The sequence below is a fragment of the Hyaena hyaena genome, unplaced genomic scaffold (genome assembly GCF_003009895.1).
Source record: "Hyaena hyaena isolate Hyena2069 unplaced genomic scaffold, ASM300989v1 scaffold_724, whole genome shotgun sequence".
In the NCBI taxonomy this organism is placed as follows: domain Eukaryota; kingdom Metazoa; phylum Chordata; class Mammalia; order Carnivora; family Hyaenidae; genus Hyaena; species Hyaena hyaena.
The window spans coordinates 165,215-183,175 of NW_024081354.1; the positions used below are offsets into that span (position 1 = coordinate 165,215).

The 17,961-nt window shown below is 42.0% G+C and overlaps 1 protein-coding gene and 1 pseudogene across 1 annotated transcript in view; both read left to right on the forward strand.

Annotated features, from left to right (window-relative positions):
* LOC120220680 overlaps positions 1-301 on the forward strand; it is a 68,505-nt pseudogene extending 68,204 nt beyond the window's left edge.
* Positions 302-8,919: 8,618 nt separating this feature from the next.
* Positions 8,920-17,961, forward strand: part of AOX1 (aldehyde oxidase 1) — a 121,313-nt gene continuing 112,271 nt past the window's right edge. Inside the window, exons 1-6 of the mRNA XM_039217804.1 lie at positions 8,920-8,973; positions 10,879-10,933; positions 12,434-12,533; positions 13,969-14,077; positions 16,233-16,359; positions 17,641-17,702. Coding sequence (XP_039073735.1) covers positions 8,920-8,973; positions 10,879-10,933; positions 12,434-12,533; positions 13,969-14,077; positions 16,233-16,359; positions 17,641-17,702 — 507 coding nt within the window. The remainder of the gene's footprint in view (positions 8,974-10,878; positions 10,934-12,433; positions 12,534-13,968; positions 14,078-16,232; positions 16,360-17,640; positions 17,703-17,961) is intronic.

The following is a 17,961-nucleotide window of genomic DNA, read 5'->3' on the forward strand; positions in this document are numbered from 1 at the left end:
TCAGTTGAGTGTCTGACTCCAGCTCAAGTCATGATCTCATGGTTTGTGAGTCTGAGTCACTCATTGGGCTCTCTGCTACCAGTGCAGAGCTCTGTCCCCCTCTCTCTCTGCCCCTCCCCCAATTGTGCTCTCTCTCTCTCTGTCTCAAAAATAAATTTTTAAAAAACTTAATTTTTTTCTTTTGAATTACAAGTTTCTTATATAATAGCATTTTATTAATTATCTTCCTTCTTTTAATCTTTTTTAAATTCCTAAAGATAATCCTTCAACATTTATACCTTAGTCCATTCACATATCTTAATCCTATGTTTTTCTCAGAAAATGAAAGAGTGCATGATTGCCCTTAAAATTTTCAAACCAGGGACGCTGAGTGGCTCAGTCGGTTAAGTGTCCAACTTTGGCTCAGGTCATGATCTCACAGTTCGTGGGTTCAAGCCCCGCGTGGGGCTCTGTGCTGACAGCCAGCTCAGAGCCTGGAGCCTGTCTTCAGATTCTGTATCTCTCTCTCTCTGACCCTCCCCTGCTCACACTATCTCTCTATGACTCTCAAAAATAAGTAAAAAATATAAAAAGAAAATTTAAAAAGTGTCAAACCAGAGCAAAATGTAGGTTGGCACCCAATTGTCAAGGATAATTCTAGTATCTTTCAGTTATTCTCCGTGGGTTAGGTCACTGCATGGTTATGCTTTAGGATGCAAATTTACACCAAAATTATAAGGGAGCTTATAATCAAAAATTCTTCTTTTCATTTGGATTATCCTACAGATCTACAGCATCATGATTTTAAAACATGGTAGGGTTTTCATTACCATGGAACAACTTGAGAAAGTGCCCATGCTTTGTTCTTCAGAAATCTACTCACTCCTAAAATCATCCACCCCCAAAACTCTCAGGATTGGATCCCCAAAGCCAATGGTGTGATGGTAATAACAAGCTCGCCTGGAAAAATCCATGGTTTATAATGTTTGCCAATCTCCATGGTGTTAAGTACGCCCACCTTGGCCGACTGTAAGCCACCAACAATGAGGTCTCTGAACATGGAATTAGAAGAGATGTCTGTAATTGACTCTTGTGATCTCCAGCACTTCAAGCCTACCACAATCTTTGGGTTCCTGCCATTCCCATGTGGCCTGTGTAGATGAGGCTTAAGATGTAAACCATCCAAAGCCTCCAGCGGGTCCTCATCTGCCATGAGCCATGCTGGTGGTATAGTGTCTCCCTCTCCTGGAAAAACATACAGAGTAAAACAATGATCTCAAATCACTGTGCAGTCCCTTGATTTGGCTTAATGTCTAATAGATGAAATCAGCATCACGTTCCTTTTTGCCATTTCAAAGGAACACAAAAATCCTGGGTTTTTTGTTTTTTTTCAGTTATTTCTTACCTACTTTAAAGGCATTGCATTTTCTTCCTAAGGAAATGCAGAGTTATGCCAGAGAAAATGTTAAGTCCCTCTAATGTTTGAATCACAAATAAGCTAAATCGCTTGTGATCTGTGTGCTAGATATTAAACTCTGCATTTATTAATAGTAATTTTGTGGTGGAAGAATTAGTGTGCATTACTGTTATGTGTGTTAAGACCAGATTGGAAGAAGAGAAGCCTGCCAGTGCAAAGGAAAAGCCTCTTTCCAAAGAAAAGGCTCGCAGTCAGTGTCTCTTATTCTAAGAGAAGTCTGTGTGTGTACATATATTTTTAAATGTCTGAATTTACCCAATAGTCTAGTTTGCCTAGAACCCAACCCGCACAAACTCATTGTGCCAGACAGAACAGCAAAAATAGGGTGACTGGTATATTTTTCTAGCAGTAAAATAGGAAGACGCATTTTTAATTTTAGATGCAAATTAATTTTAAAAGTATTGCATTTTGTAGATTGTATGGGCAAAGCCTCTGAAAACAGTCGGTTAAGCATCTGACTCTTCGTTTTGGCTCAGGTCATGATCTTATCATTTATGAGATGGAGCCCCATGTCGGGTTCTGTACTGACAGCATGGAGCCTGCTTGGGATTCTCTGTCTGCTCTTCCCCTTCTTGCATGCATGTGCATACTCTCTCTCGCTCTCAAAATAAAATAAACTTCTAAAAAAAGAAAGAGATTGAATTTTTACAAAACAAGTCTTATCATTTAAGCAGTAGTTAATTAACCTGAAGAATTGGGACTGGGGAGAAAGTATTTACAATGGCATATTTTATAGGATAGCAGTTTTCAAACATAGGATTAATATTCTAATGTCCTTAAAATTTGACAATTTTTTGTATCATATGAAACTTAATCCATACTTCTAATTTAGATAAATATCTTAAAATTTAATTATTGACTGTCTAATTTTAAAGTGTTATCACAGTGGAAACTACACAGAACTGTAAGGTATGATCTTTTTAACCAGTGGTCCGTAAATGGTGAAGAGCCCTTTCAGTGATAAAATCACATAATAATTATTAACTTTGGGAAAAACTGCAATGTCTTGTTACTTAGAAACCTATCAGGGCTATTGCTTAATTGTGGGTTAAATAAAAGTTTATCAGAAGAGAAATGCTGCGTGGCAGGTCTACACTTGCCACGTTCTCCCTTGCTCCATTTGACACTTTGGGCCAAGAATGTCTTACTTCTCCTGGACCAAAATCTTATGACGGAGCAGTTTTGTACCATCTTATAAAAACACTGGGCAAATAGAGCTGAGTGAATAGTAGTTGGGAGGGACTGGATTTCTCTTCGGTGTCTTAAACCTGAAGACAATCACATGCACTCAAGTGTTAGAAATGTGAGAAATCAAAAAGAGGGCTGGGACAGGAGGGCTGCAATGTCTACGTTGTTTCTTTTCCTTTTTAAAATTTTATTTATTTGTTTTGAGAAAGAGAGAGAGAGAGCATGAGCAGGGGAGGGGCAGAGAGAGAGGAGAGAGAGAATCTCAAGCAGGCTTCTCGCTGAGAGAACAAAATCTGATGTGGGGCTCGAACTCATGAACTGCGAGATCATGACCTGAGCCAAAATCAAGAGTTGGACGCTTACCTGACTGAGCCAGCCACGTGCCCCTATGTTGTTTCTTTTTAGAAAAAGTCTTTAAACCCTCTGCACTATGGTGTAAATTTGCCAAATTCCTCAAACAATCAGAACATGTGGAATGACAGGATGAATTTTCTGGAAGCTGATGCTGAGACAGAGTATGGAGAGACAGAGATCAACACCTGACACAGGAAGACTGAAGAAGCAGAACTGGGCAGAAGGAGAAGTCAAGCAAGACCCCCCAAGACATCAGGAACCCAGCAGGGAGCCTTGGAGCAAGCACTGTCTCCACCAACTCGTCCCACTTAGGCTGTAAGAGACAGGCCTGTGTACCCCCTCAGTACAGCAGGTACTCAGTCACAGCAGAGCTGCCTCCATCCCTCCCACCTAGACCTTGAGGAAAGAAGCTCTCTGCCCCTGAGGCAGACCCTGAGGAAGCTCCCTTCTGTTTGCTAGCTAGGAGGCTGCCCCATTCATAGACTGTTGCACAAAACCAATTAGATCTTTATATTTACTTAGTTGAATTTTATTTTTTAACAGCATCATGTATCGTATACATAATATAGGGTATCTTAAACATAAACATAATATAAAGTATCTTAAACTTCCTTTTCATCATTTTTGCTGGTTTGTTCAGGGATGGGTAATTCCATTTCTTTCTTTTTTTTTTTTTTTTAATGTTTGTTTACTTTTGAGAAAGACAGAGCGCAAGCCGGGGAGGCGCAGAGAGAGAGAGGGAGACACAGAGTCCAAAGCAAGCTTCAGGCTCTGAGCTGTCAGCACAGTGCTGGAGGTGGGGCTCAGACTCATGAACCGCATCATGACTTGAGCCAAAGTCAGACACTTAAACCACTGAGCCACCTAAGTGCCCCTCCACTTCCCCTCTTAATTTTGAAGTTCTATTTTACCATGAGTTGTACATTTCCATTTACTTACTTTAATAAACAGACACATATTTCTCTACCACTACTTGAAAACAATATACCAAATATTTCCCCCATGAAAAATTACTCTCCTGGCCTCCTGCTCTGTCTGTCCTCATATTTCACCCTTTGCCCCAGTGAAATAATACTTCAGTGACCTTTACTTCCCCCTCTCCCCAGCACCCCCCAACCCTTAAGTTGTTGAGGCTATTGTCTATTTTAGTTTACACTATTAATTGAATTTCTTTTACTGTATGATTTTTTCTAGCATTTATATTACATTTTCTTAAGACCCTTCCCTGTCCACTTAGATTTATTCTCCTCCTTACCCTTCTTATCTGAATTACTTTATTGTTTGATCCTTTTCTCAGATGGGGTGGTCTTTACCCAGGCAGGAAGAGGGTATTTTGCTCCACTTACATGGTCCCCATTGCCTTTGTTTCCTCTCAGAAACCTGCAGCTGCAAGTCTCCTATCTTCTAGTGTCCTCTGTGGCAGCCAGAAGTCTGATGCCAGAAGCAAGTGCTCACCAGACACAGAATTTGGAAGCAGGTGCCTTGATCTAGAGATGGGAGCTGGGAGAGGAGGGGAAGGGACCTTGCAGTCAAAATGGTTGAGAATAGAGGGTTTGGAATATAGATTTTTTTTTTTTTTTTACAAATAGTTTATTGTCAAATTAGTTTCCACATAACACTCAGTGCTCATCCCCAAAGTGCCCTCCTCCATGCCCATCCCCCCTTCCCCCCACATCCATCAGTTCTCAGTTTTTGTCAGCATTCAAGAGTCTCTCATGGTTTGCCTCTCTCCATTTCCCCCACCATTTCCGCCCTTCTTCTCCCCCTTGTTCCTCAGTAAAGTTCCTCCTAATCCTCCTATACGTGCAAACATATGATATATGTCCTTCTCTGCCTGACTTATTTCGCTCAGCATAACACCCTCAAGGTCCATCCATGTTGCTACACATGGCCAGATTTCATTGTTTCTCATTGCCATGTAGTATTCCATGGTATAGATAAACCACATCTTCTTGATCCATGGAATATAGATGTTTAATGACCAAGGCAGGAGTAGGAGTCCTGAAAGTGCCCCCATTATCAGACGGTTTGCCGGTGTTCTACCTTTGGGTTTTGAAGAGCTCACCACAGAAGGCAGCGCCCTAGGGACACTGAAGTCATGGCCAGTACTTTTCCACTTACGTCTGTGAGCAGGATTTGTTGCAGGTTTTTTTCCCCAGAAATAGGTTTGTTTGGGTTGTTGGGGAGGGCAGTGGCACTAACAGTTTTAATTCTTCCTTTGGGTAACAGGGATTTTTTGATGTAACTCTTAAGACCATTTTTATAACAAACCTCAAGCACATGGGTCAGTATATGTCAGGTTTCTTTCACTTACCAAAATAATCCATTTAAAAGTGAAGAAATTTAGCCTTCCCTTTTCATTAAAGAAAAAAGCTGTGGTGGTTTTTTTCCCTTTGTCTTGAATAATATCTAAGGGTCAGAAAACCTTGGCAGAGACTGCATGCTACCTTCATACTGTGGGCAACCTTTTGTTCACTCTGCAGTGAGTCATTTTTCCACTAAGCTCCCCAGAGCCCTGGGGCTTTCTGAAGGAGAAAAAACCAGAGGACTTCAGGCCTCACCCTCAGCCCTCTGGGCTAAGCAGTAACCTTTTTGTTTAATTTGTTTACACTTTATAAGATTTAATTCAAACAAAAGTTTCCCTGGCTGAAACAAATTTGAAAAATACCTCTCTGAAGCCATTCAAGGTCAGGTTTCAGTTTCCCAGCAATTAATGTATTTGGTTCTATAATCCAAACTACTTGTATAGCTTCTGAATACCATAATTACACTTTAGTACTCTAAAACTGTTCCTCTATGTTAAATGCTTGTATTTTTTGTTGATGCTGAAGGATTTATTCCTCTAAGTATTTTGAAACCCCATGATCCATACTTTTCATTGACAGCATCTGTGCTCCTGTAAATGGGAATCATGAGTTCTTGGTGTTCACTAATTTCCCTCTTTTAGGGGCAGAGTGAGGTGCTGCATGGACTGTGGGCCCTGAAAAACAATCCCTTCCCTTAAACAAAAGCGCCTCTGTCTCCAATTTTTCTCTCTCCAGGCTCCTCTCCTCCGTTCCCAGTTCTCACAGATTCAGCTCCTACTCATCTGTGAGGACTACATGTCTCTTCTTCAGGCCTTCCTTTATCCCTCTCCCCAAATCAAAGCTAATTCTCCTGTTCCTTACTTCTCACAATGATAACTATTTAGTGATATGTCAGTACTACTGAGTGAACGAATGAATGAATCACTAATGCCTCCTTCACTAAAAAGTATCTTAGGTCATCAATCAACCATATATTAACCCCTGCGATAAACAAATAATTGTTCATGCTGAGCACTATGGGGATATGACCAGCTAGTCTAACTTCCAAGAGCTTCCTACCTAATTGGGAAAATGAGATAGAAACATCGAATAGACAACCAACTATTAGTGGCAGATAAGAGACTAGTTTCCTGGTTCCTGATTTATTAAATGAAAAGTAAAGCAGTTGGTTGGATCTGGAGGTGCTTTTGGAATTAGTAGAAAGAAGAGAGAGGAATTTCAATGCTGTTTTTTGATGGTAAAGAGGGAGGGAGGGCAGGCAATCTCAGCAGGATAGGAATAGGGTTACTATGATTGCAGAGAGACATAGAGGAGCTTTCTTCAGCCATTTGACAAATACTTATTGGGCATTTACTCTATGGTAATTTACTCCTTTCAAGCCTGAGGATACAGTGGTGAGTTGAATGTAATGTTCATTACCTCATGATGATGTTCTAGTGGAGAAAGCAAATATAAAGGTGACAAGTATCCATGTCAGGTAGTAAAGAGAACAATGGAGAAATGAAACAGGGTGGTAGAAGAGATTGCCAGAGGTGCTACTGCAGACTGTGATAAGGAAAGACCTCAGACCCAAACAAGAAAAGTGAATAACACGCACCAAGATCTTGGGACAGGAAAGAATTCCACACACTCAAGAAGCAGGGAAAGGCTGATGTTCCAGGGATTACAAACATGGGAGAAAGGGGGTGAAGACGCAATTGGAGAGGTGAGCATATCCAGTCCGGTCCCATATGGGGTTTTGCTAAGTGCTATGGGAGGTCATAACCATCTTCAGAAGGTTTTGAGTGAGTAGTGCCATGTTTAAGCAGAAGAAGGACGACGAGAGGAGTAGTTTGGCTGGAGCATGAGACTTTTTTGAAGAGCAAAAGATTCTGAGGTCAGAAACAAAGACAGACTATGGAGTGCTTTGCACCGTGGGCTAAGGAGTTAGGACCTATGTTCCAGGCCTCAGACAGCTACTGAGGGTATTTTTAACAGGAGTGACATGATCAAAAAGACTGACCTGAAGGTCATACCTATTTCTCAGTATGATCTCCAACATCTCTTCTCATGACCCTGTTGTGGGTTTATTCAGCAGCTTTTTAACATGTGAAACACCTGCATAAACACCCAAACACGTGTGGAGACACTCATCTCCACATGTATAGGAAGACAGGTATCCCTGGAACCTTGGCTTTAGAATTGTAAAGAGGGGTGCCTGGGGGGCTCAGTCAGTTAAGCATCCGATTTCAGCTCAGGTCATGATCTAATGGTTTATGGGGTTTGAGCTCTGCAATTAGGCTCCTAGCTGACAGTAGAGCCGGAGCCTACTTCTGATTCTGTGTCTTTCTCTCTGCCCCACTCCCACTTGTGCTTGCTTGCTGTCTCTCTCTCTCTCTCTTTCTTTCTCTTTCTCTCTCTCAAAAATAAATAAATAAACTTTAAAAAAAATAATAAGAACACTTATAAAGAAACTTGGAAACTGCCAACTTCATTTGATTAGGAGTGCTTCAGGACTAACTCTGCGATGGGCAGGATCCTGAAGCCACATGTACACTGAGTGGGAAAGAGGATCTTCCTCAGTTAGCCAAGTCAGGAGGATACTAGGTCTTTGACATCTCTGGCCTGACACACTGTTGCAAAGTGAGGTCATCCTAAGACAAAGAGTTGACTCTAACAATGGTGTCCCAAGCCTCCACGCCCTTGTGAAGGAAGCTCTGGGGAGTAGAGAGGTCTTGCCTCCTCTCCTGAAACTAGTCCACTTGAGCAGCTTCCTGCTTTACCCATATGTGAGACCAAGTTCTGGGCATTACCTTAGCTGAAAGAACAAGAACTGCTTGATATTATCCCCTAATATCTAACTGGAGATGTTCAGAAAGATCAAAAATGATATTTTTCTTTTTATTAAAGAATCTGTCTATACACTTAAGGTTTTTTAAGCCAGGAGATCTTGGTTTTGGTTTGTGCTTTGCCACTTAACTTTCTACATGACCCTGAGCTACTGATCTCACATATCTGGATCTCACTTTATTGCCTTGACTATGTCATTCTTTTCCAGCAGAGCCATCCTGTGGGTAGGGAGGAAGTAGGGCGAGTATAGAGGAGCTGGGTGGCTGTGGCACCTCACACCACCACTTTAGGACAGAGTGGACTTACTCATATGATTTCCTATGAAGACATTTCTGAGCTAGAATAATAAAAATGTTGGAAAAGTGCGAACTCTCAGAAAGTCCACTTCTAGCTCTCTTTGAGAAGAATGAACTCTGCCCAGAATATATTCCCGGGACGGAGACCATGTGCAGAGTAGGTTTAAGTTTAGATGGTTGTTTATGGTCTTCACATTACAGCCCTCTAACTCACAAGAAATCAGAAAGAGGGGTGGGTTGTGCATGGAGTGAGCTTTGAAGTCGGGATTGGTGGGAAGAAGAATAAGATAGGCTGGGCCACACAGGTGCCCTAGACTTAAAAGGCCACAAAGCAAGGGAGTCTCCACCCCCTGCCCTGCTCTCTGGGGCTCTGAGGCACCGGCTCCTGCACAGGGAGGGATTTCTATTGCTTGGTGCTACATTTTCATTTCTCTGGTACTAAAGAACATCTGCATCTAGAGTTGTAAGGTGATACTTATTTACAGGTGCAATGTCTTGCCCATCGAAATCGGACGACTTGGTTTTCTTTGTGAATGGGAGGAAGGTAAGTGTTGGGTGATATTACTGTGGCTTGCAGAGACAGCAGGAAACTACTGGCTTGAGGGAACTTTTGTCCAGTCAGGGACAAGAAGTGAGGGATAAAGAACCCATACTAATTTGATTTCTTCCCCACTCAGGCAAGACTCGGCTTCTGAGAATATGGGGAGGTGGTAAAGCATTAGGGTTAATCACATATACCTTGGCATCAAGCAGCCTGATTCCAATCCAGCTCTCCCATTTACTATATAACTTTATGCAAGTTACTTCACCTCCCTGAGCCTCAGACTAGCCATCTCTAGAATCTACTTCCTAAAAAGAATAAAAGAGAAATGCTCCTTTCATTGATTAGGAACCCCCTTTTTTCTTATAAAGCACTTAGTACAGGGCCTGATATATGGGAAGCACCATATCTAGTAACATATCTTAATCCTCAAACTCGGGAGGACCAGAAATAGAGCTTTCTTTATTTTTATCAATTTAATTTTTCTGTTGAGACTCCATTAATCAGAATTAGTTGAATGTAATTATAGTCAATTTTCAAGCCATCCCCTCTTTCCCAGGTTGCAACTAAGTTCTAGGGGGAACCTATATAATAAGAAGAAGGGCTCCTCCAGTGTCACTTTCCTCTAGTGTCCCCTCTTCAGTTCTGGCTGACCCTCAGTGCCCTCTGCCAGGCCCACTCTGCTTATGACCTTCGGTCTCTCCCTCAAAGGAACCATTATGTAGTTCCCAAGACATGTGGCTTTTTTGGGGTCTTGCTACCTAGTGTAAGACCCCTCAGCCCCCCAATCCCACAAACCTAACTGGGATTTGGCCATGTCCACCATCCCACCCCAAAAAAGGAAACAAAACAGAGAGCATCCAAGTTCTCATCATGTCCCTTATAACTCTGTCTCCTGTATCCAGTCTCCACAGCCAGTAGCCACCAAACATTCTTCCAAACCTGCTTTCATGAGCTGAGTCCTAACTCACTTGTTCCACTGGCCTAGGCTTTGGAGGCTCCTTCCCCTATTTTCTGTTCCAAACCCCTTCTGAGTCACCAGCCCAGAGTTATTCTTTGGGATCTACAGAAATTCATGTTTTACTTCTGGGGAGAAAGGAAGTACCTAACATGAAGAGCCCACTGTTTCTTCCTTTCCTCTGGTACAACAGAATGGCTGAAGGTGTGTGCAGGAAACTCAAAGTAAAGCCAAAGAAAATATTACAAAATGAGCAAGTGGGAAAGAAGCATCAGAGAAGATCCCTCCAGGCTTCTGAGTGATAATCCCCCACTTGTCAAGGAAAGGGGGGGAAGAATTCTAGTGTTCCACCAGAGACACCCTGGGTCCTGAGTTGAGACAAAAGTCTCATCATCAGCTACTCTGCCATGAGGGGACTGGAACAATCAGGGATCCCTTGAGGATGACAAGAATTCTCTCCACTTCCCCTTTCTGCTACCGACTCGAGATCCCTCAGGTTATCTGAGGGACACTGGTGGTGTCTCAGAGATGCCAGAATAGAAATCCTTCCTATCCAGACTTCTTCCCTCTAGGACTCTTCATTATACACACATGCACACACAGAGCATCCAAGTCTCTCCCCAATTTGAAATATTCCAAGAGTACAAAAGACTGAGTTGGAAGATTCCACAAGAACAGATAGTAGAGCAAACATGAAAAATACAGCTCCCAGAGGTGGCTTACCCAGTGGTGGCCCCCCACTCTAATCACTTAAAAAAGCATTGTTTTCCTACTTGCTTGGTGAGTCTCCAGCTCTGTAATGTATGTGAAATTTGTCTTTGGAGCAAGAAAAAAAGAGGCAAGTGAAAATATTGTACTTCAGTCCCTAAATCATTAGCAGGTCACAGCAGACATTCCACTGGGTCATCCATTTGGTCCCCATAATAATCTTTTTTCTGTTTCCAATGCAGGTAGTAGAGAGGAATGCAGACCCAGAAGTCACTCTGCTGACCTTCCTACGAAAGAACTGGACCCTTTTAATCAAAGTCTGGGAAGTGTCTATGTCTGCCTTAAAACTTTAGGCTGCTGTGATTGTGAACACTAATCTAACCTCTCCATCCCCAGTCAGCCCCACTGGCCCCTGCTCTCTCTTTGCTTTTGGCAATGGTTTTAAGGATATTAAGTTAATTGGACTATTTGGAGAGGATGAAGTTTCCCCAGAGCTTCTTATATCTTGATTTAATAGCAATGAAATGGAAGCTAAGCTCTTTACTTCAGCACTAATTATTCCTTTAAGGGCTTTCCAATTCCCAGAAGGGTGGTTATATAATAGAGGTTTGTGTTGCATGTACCCTGCCCTGGAGGGAAATCAAATTCTCCAGATTCAGGAAGAGCTTGTATCATGGGAAAGGATTGCCTTTCCCTATATATATTCTCTTATGACAGATTTTCCCTATCATTTTATATTCTTAAATTTAGATATTCATAATGACAACCACTTTCATTGGTAGGTCTAATATATCTCTCGGAGAACCCAAACGGTAAATAAAGAGATGGCAGAAATTATAAATTGATGAAGTCAACCCATGAACAAGTTTTGTTTAAAAGCCTACATGGTTTTTAATTAGTTGTCAATGTTTGAAAATGAGGAAATCTCATATTTTAGAAAATCAACATTTTTCAGCTTCTCACAAAAAATGAGAAAACAGTCATTCATGCATGGCAGCAGTCTTGCTGAATGGAGTAGGGACTGTCCCAAGTACCCCATCTAGAAAGGGGCACAAGCTCTCCAGTTATACCCAGCCCACTCCACTCATTTACATGTCCTCTCTGATAAACATCTGAGGTTATGACTTAATTTAGATAAACAAGTCCTATGGCTTAAAAAAAAAAAAAGAAGAAGAAGATTCTGAAATATTCTTAGTCAGTCTAGTGAATTATATCCAATCTCAAAATCTGGGTGGAAAGGGACCACAATTAAGAAGGATGACTAAGGAGAGAGGTGAGGCTGAGCCTGGATTTGGGCTTGGACTCAGAACAAGGGAGAGCAGAGGGATACTCCAAGTTGGATCTGAAGGTAAGGAAGGGAGTTTTCTCCAAAGGCTCACTCACTCATTTTCAAATGCAATACAAATGGACAAAACTAGCAATTCATCAAACTGCTAAAAATAAGACCTTCTCTTCCAGTTACATGATTGGAATCCAGAATACCTATAATGAAATAGGACTTTTCAAAGAGTTTTCACAGCCATCATCCTACAAGATGCTTATGATAAGCCTATGAGGATAAAGTAATGATTACTTTTCCCTCTTTGCAAGTAAGAAAACGGGCAGGGAAAGGTTAATATGTTCAGTATCACACAGCTAATAAGATCTAGAGTGGCATTTACTGAGACCTGGAGGCAGGCAAATGACTTCTCAGACCTGTTCTTCACCCCCAAAACACCTTCCTCACTAGTGACACCTGAGGGAGGCAGCTATGATGGGGTAACATATCCATGTGGCATCTTTTCCTTGACCACCTTCTAGTACGCCTCACAGGAACCAAGTACGCCTGTGGAAGAGGAGGCTGTGGTGCCTGCACTGTGATGGTGTCTAAGCATGACCCAGTGTCCGCGAAGATAAGGTATCTTACCCAGAAGCCCAGAGGCCAGAAGGACTCTTTGTTTCTTTGCCAGGCCTTGTATTCTCATCCCAGAGTGGAGGATCTGTAAGGTCTCATGATTCTAACCTTCTGTAAATCTTCAACCCCTCTGAAAATCTGATAAAAGCTCTGAGCCTCTACTCAGAAGCTACATAAACTAATTATATTTTGCATAGTTTCAGGGAGATTACAGACCTCCTAAGGCCCATCTGTGCATCCCAGGTTAAGAAACCCCAATTTAGGCAAGTCATTCATTTTACAGATGAAGAAACTGAGGCTTAAAGAGATGAAATGACTTGTTCAAGGTCAGACAAGATTGTAGAACAAGGACTTGAACCCACGTTTTCTGGCTCTGAAAATAATGCCTTTTCTACTGCTGGGCTGGACCAACCCTGCCAAGCAGGGACCTGGGTCACAATTGCATCCATTAATTAAGGTCTGGATTCCAGGATTTGGGCTGCTTCCAGATCCACTAGTCCAAGAAATCAATAAATGGTTTCAGAACACACACCATTCCTCTGTTGAACAACATTATCCAAAGACTTTTCAATTAACAAGCAAAAAAACAAAATCTCAAATATAGACATAAAAGACATAAGTATGCCTTTAACCTGTTATGGGGTCAGTATCTTAATGAATACTAGTTGAGGTCCAATTATACTCCTGGTGACATGAGTCCACTCCCATTGAGTCCAGAGCCAAATAGGTCTGTTCTGGGCTTAGAAAATATTCTTGAGGGCAAACTATGAGAGACTCTTGAATGCTGACAAAAACTGAGGACTGATGGATGTGGGGGGGAGGGGGGATGGGCATGGAGGAGGACACTTGTGGGGATGAGCACTGAGGGTTATGTGGAAACTAATTTGACAATAAACTATTTGTAAAAAAATTTAAAAAATAAAAAATAAAAAAAAAAAGAAAATATTTTTGAGGGGCACCTAGGTGGTTCAGTCAGTTGACTGTCTGACTCTTGATTTTGGCTCAGGTCATGATCTCATGGTTATGGTATCAAGCCCCAAGTCAGGCTACTTGATTAACATGGAACCTGCTTCAGATTTTCTTTCCCTCTCTCTCTCTGTTCTTCCCTATCTCCCTCCCTCTCCCTCTCTCTCTCTCCTTCCTTCTCTCCCTCCTTCCCCCTCTCTCAAAATAAATAAGTAAACATTAAAAAGTTTTTTAAAGTTTTTCTGAAGTTCAGAATGCCTAGGTTCCCTCTAAGAATTCCCAATTCTTAAAGATAGTGCAGAGTCAGCAGAGAGGATTCTAAACTCTTTCTCCCTGTCTCTGCTCCAGTTCCCCATCCCCTGAGGCTGAATGATAGGCTTGGTTTGTTGTTGTTGTTTACTTCCCTTTTTGCTTCCCAAGAGGAAAGAACTGTGTTACACTCCTTGATTTTCCTTTTATTCCTCACATGAAGACATTTCTCCATGACTGCATGCCTGGTGCCCATCTGCTCTCTGTATGGGGCTGCTGTCACCACTGTGGAAGGTATTGGAAGCATCAACACCAGACTTCATCCTGTGCAGGTAAGAACACATTGTAATTTTCTCAATCTTAACCTTTTCTTTTTAACCAACACTGTGTTGACTGTACTGCCTAGAGCTTCTAGGTTGTGATCAAGTAAGTAGAAGCTTTGAATGCATATTGATCAAGATAATAACATCTAAGTGATTTAAAGAAAGCTGGAAATCCATCCACATTTTATTAGACAATCATCTTTTTCTTACTTTTTCCACTTGAGCGATAAGCAGGATTATCAAAACATTGATTAATGCCTATATGACTATAGGCTTGAATAAATATTGTACAAAGGATATTATTCATAGACTAAAATGTCAGAAGCAAACAAGATAAAACTCAGGATTATTCCCTGTGGCATAGGAGGTCTTAGGAGTAAAATTAGAACCAAGGCTGACTGTACCAGAGCATAAGTACAATCATTTTTTTTAAGTTTATTTCTTTATCTTGAGAGAGAGTGAGAGCACATAGGGGAGGGGCAGAGAGAAAGAGAGAATACCAAGCAGGCTTATGTCTCAATCCTGACAGGGGCTCTATCCCACGAACCATGAGATCATGACCTGAGCTAAAATCAAGAGTCAAATACTGGGGCGCCTGGGTGGCTCAGTTGGTTGAGCGTCTGACTTCAGTTCAGTTCATGATCTCACCGTTCATAGGTTCAAGCCCCACGTCAGGCTCTGTGCTAACAGCTAGCTCAGAGCCTGGAGCCTGCTTCAGATTCTGTATTTCCCTCTCTCTCTGACCCTCCCCCACTCATGCTGTCTCTCTCTCTCTCTCAGAAATAAATAAAACGTTAAAAAATAAAAGAGTCAGATACTTAACTGACTGAGCCAGGTGCCCCTCTCCAAATCTTAACTCAAAGCTGGGACACAGAGGCTGAGTTTAAGAGAACTGTCACATGCTTTGGCAGAAAACACATAGACTCCTCTGTCATTGTCACAGAGAATGGAGACAGAGAATTGGAAAATCATAAGTCCATGGGGCACCTGGGTGGCTCAGTCAGTTGAGCATCCGACTTCGGCTCAGGTCACGATCTCATGGTTCGTGAGTTCGAGCCCCGTGTCAGGTTCTGTGCTGACTGCCAGCTCAGAGCCTGGAGACTGCTTCAGATTCTGTGTCTCCCTCTCTCTCTGACCCTCCCCTGCTCATGCTGTCTCTCTCAGAAAAAAATAAAAACATTTAAAAAGAAAGAAAGAAAAGAAAGAAAGAAAGAAAGAGAAAGAAAGAAGGAAAGAAGGAAAGAGGAAGGAAGGAAGGAAGGAAGGAAGGAAGGAAGGAAGGAAGGAAGGAAGGAAGGAAGGAAGGAAAGAAAATCACAGGTCCAGATCCACTAATACTACAAGTCTTTCCAGGCAGGAGGAGCCCAGAGGGTCTCTGGGTTTCAAAACATGAGAATCAATTCTAGGAAAGGTCAGCAAAGGCAAAGGACCCAGCAGAATTTATTAGAATGTCTAGGGATATCAGAGAAGATTACTCTCTGAAATCTAGAGCAGGGCTTCCCAAACCTTAATGTGTTAAGAATCATCTGGGAACTTGTTAAAAATACAGATTCTGAGTCAGGAGATTTGGAGCAGAGGCCTGAGATTTTGCACCTCCTGCAAGCTCCCAGGTGGTACGAACACCATTGGTCCATAGACTACACTTTAAATAGCAGGGATCTAGGACACAGACCAAAATCTTGGATCTTTGAAAGTAGAACTCCTTTTGAGCCAACACAAAAGAATTTAAAGAAGAAAGTAAAGTGAGGCCAACAGTAAATAGTCTCCAACTTAATCAAAAAGAGGCAGCTCCATGGTCAGAATTAAGCTGGGCAAGATGTAGAGGTATTCAAGAAAATTGTTTTTGAAACTTAAACATATTTTCCTTATAATTACTGATTTCTAGAGAATTCTCACTCTGGGAATAGAAGCTCTACATGGCTAATTCCCAATTAGAAGTATCTGAGCATCTGAGATTGAGAGATGATTGTAATGATAGAATATGGCTTATGAGTCACTTCCACCAGAGAAGCATAAGAACGGGGATGCTGGCCACCTCTGGGCAAGGGGAGGGGTGCACTGCTCAGGGACTGGGTTCCTCTGTGATAAGGGAGGTGCTAGATGTGGACCTCAGTGAGGGGTGCTGGCAGCAGAAAGTCCTGTGACCATGCATGTGTCCTTCCAGGAGAGGATCGCCAAGAGTCACGGCACCCAGTGTGGGTTCTGCACCCCTGGGATGGTGATGTCCATGTACACACTGCTTAGGAACCACCTGCAGCCTTCAGAAGAGCAGCTCATGGAAGCCCTGGGAGGTAAGTCTGACATGGGAGAAACCCACCACCTGCCTGAGGCCAGGTGGGAAGCATGCTCCAGGCTGCTCCAGCCCTCTCACAAGGTCATCCCAACTCTGCTCAGGGGCCACCTGGTTGTTTCTAAAGTAGCTACAGCCCACCCAGGAGCAGGGAAGAATGGCAGAGCACTTGCTAGAGAGGCCTGCATGAAACACACTGTGTGTGGATCACACACCCATCTTGACACCTCAGTTCTCTATCCAGTGACTTATTTGTCTGCCTTAATGAGGACTGTCAAAACAAAGTACTGCCAACTAGGTGCATTAAAACAGGAATTTATTCTTTCACAGTTTTAGAGGCTACAAGTCTGAAACCAAGGTGTCAGCAGGATCGTGCTCCCTCTGAAGTCTCTAGAGGAGGATACTTCCTTGCCTCTTCTTTGCTTCTGGTGTTTGACAGCCATCCTGGTTTTTCTTGACTTACAGATGCATCAGTCCAGTCTCTGCCTGCCTTCTCATGGCCTTCTCCCCCATGTGTCTGTGTCCAAATTTTCTTTTATAAGGACCCCCATCACTTAAGATTAGGGCCCATCCTAATCCAGTATGACCTCAGTTTAACTTGAGTATATCTGCAGAGATCCTTTTTCCAAATAAGGTCACATTCACAAGTTCCAGATGTTAGAACCTCAACATATCTCTTTTGGAGGACACATTTCAACCCATAACAGAGCCTTTCACATATTGAAAGGATGGTTTAGAATTTGCAAATGCTTTAAGTTACTAAAGAAGTGTACATATTCATATCCCTTTGCAGGACCAATAAGTATCATTTTCAGGTCTCAACAGTCCCCAAACAAGTCATCTGTTAAATATATAGATTCTTAGATTGAGACCTGAAGGGGAAGCAAAGACACACTCCCTAATCTGCAATTTGCTGGCAGTTGCTTCCTTTACTCTCTTTGTTCCATTATAGAAAAGCATACAGTACCTTAGAAATGGACTATATTTCTTGTTTTAGGATCCCCTGTATCTTACACAGATACATGTTGAATGAATGAATAAACCAAATAGATAGATGCAAGTGAGCTCACCAGACAGATGATCTTCTTTAGGGCAGAGAATAAAACTAGAATTGAGGTGGTGGGAAGGTTCATATTCTAAGAAGAGAAAAAGCATTGAATAGTCTGGCAGATATCTAAACATTCTCAAAAAAAAAAAAAAAAAAAAACCCGGTCAGTTTTAACTTTCAAATAAAACCAGTTAAAATAAAGCCTAATGATAAGCATGCTTCTTCTCTGATTAGGTAATCTATGCCGCTGTACTGGGTATCGGCCAATTCTCACAAGTGGAAGGACCTTCTGTGTGGTGAGTAGGTGATATCCTACAGAGCATGAATGTCAGTGACAGCTGGTCAAGTCTGGGAATACAGGTGTTGAATTGTTTAGATCATCTAAACAGACTATAAGGGAGACCATGTGAGTTTGTTCCAACTGACTCAAGAATTTTAGCTATTTGTTGAGGATAGGGTGAAAGTTACACCACCTTAGATGTTCCACAACCCACCACAGAAAGAAGTCAGATGATCTAACCAGGCATCTAGATACCTTCCATGAATAGTTCAGCA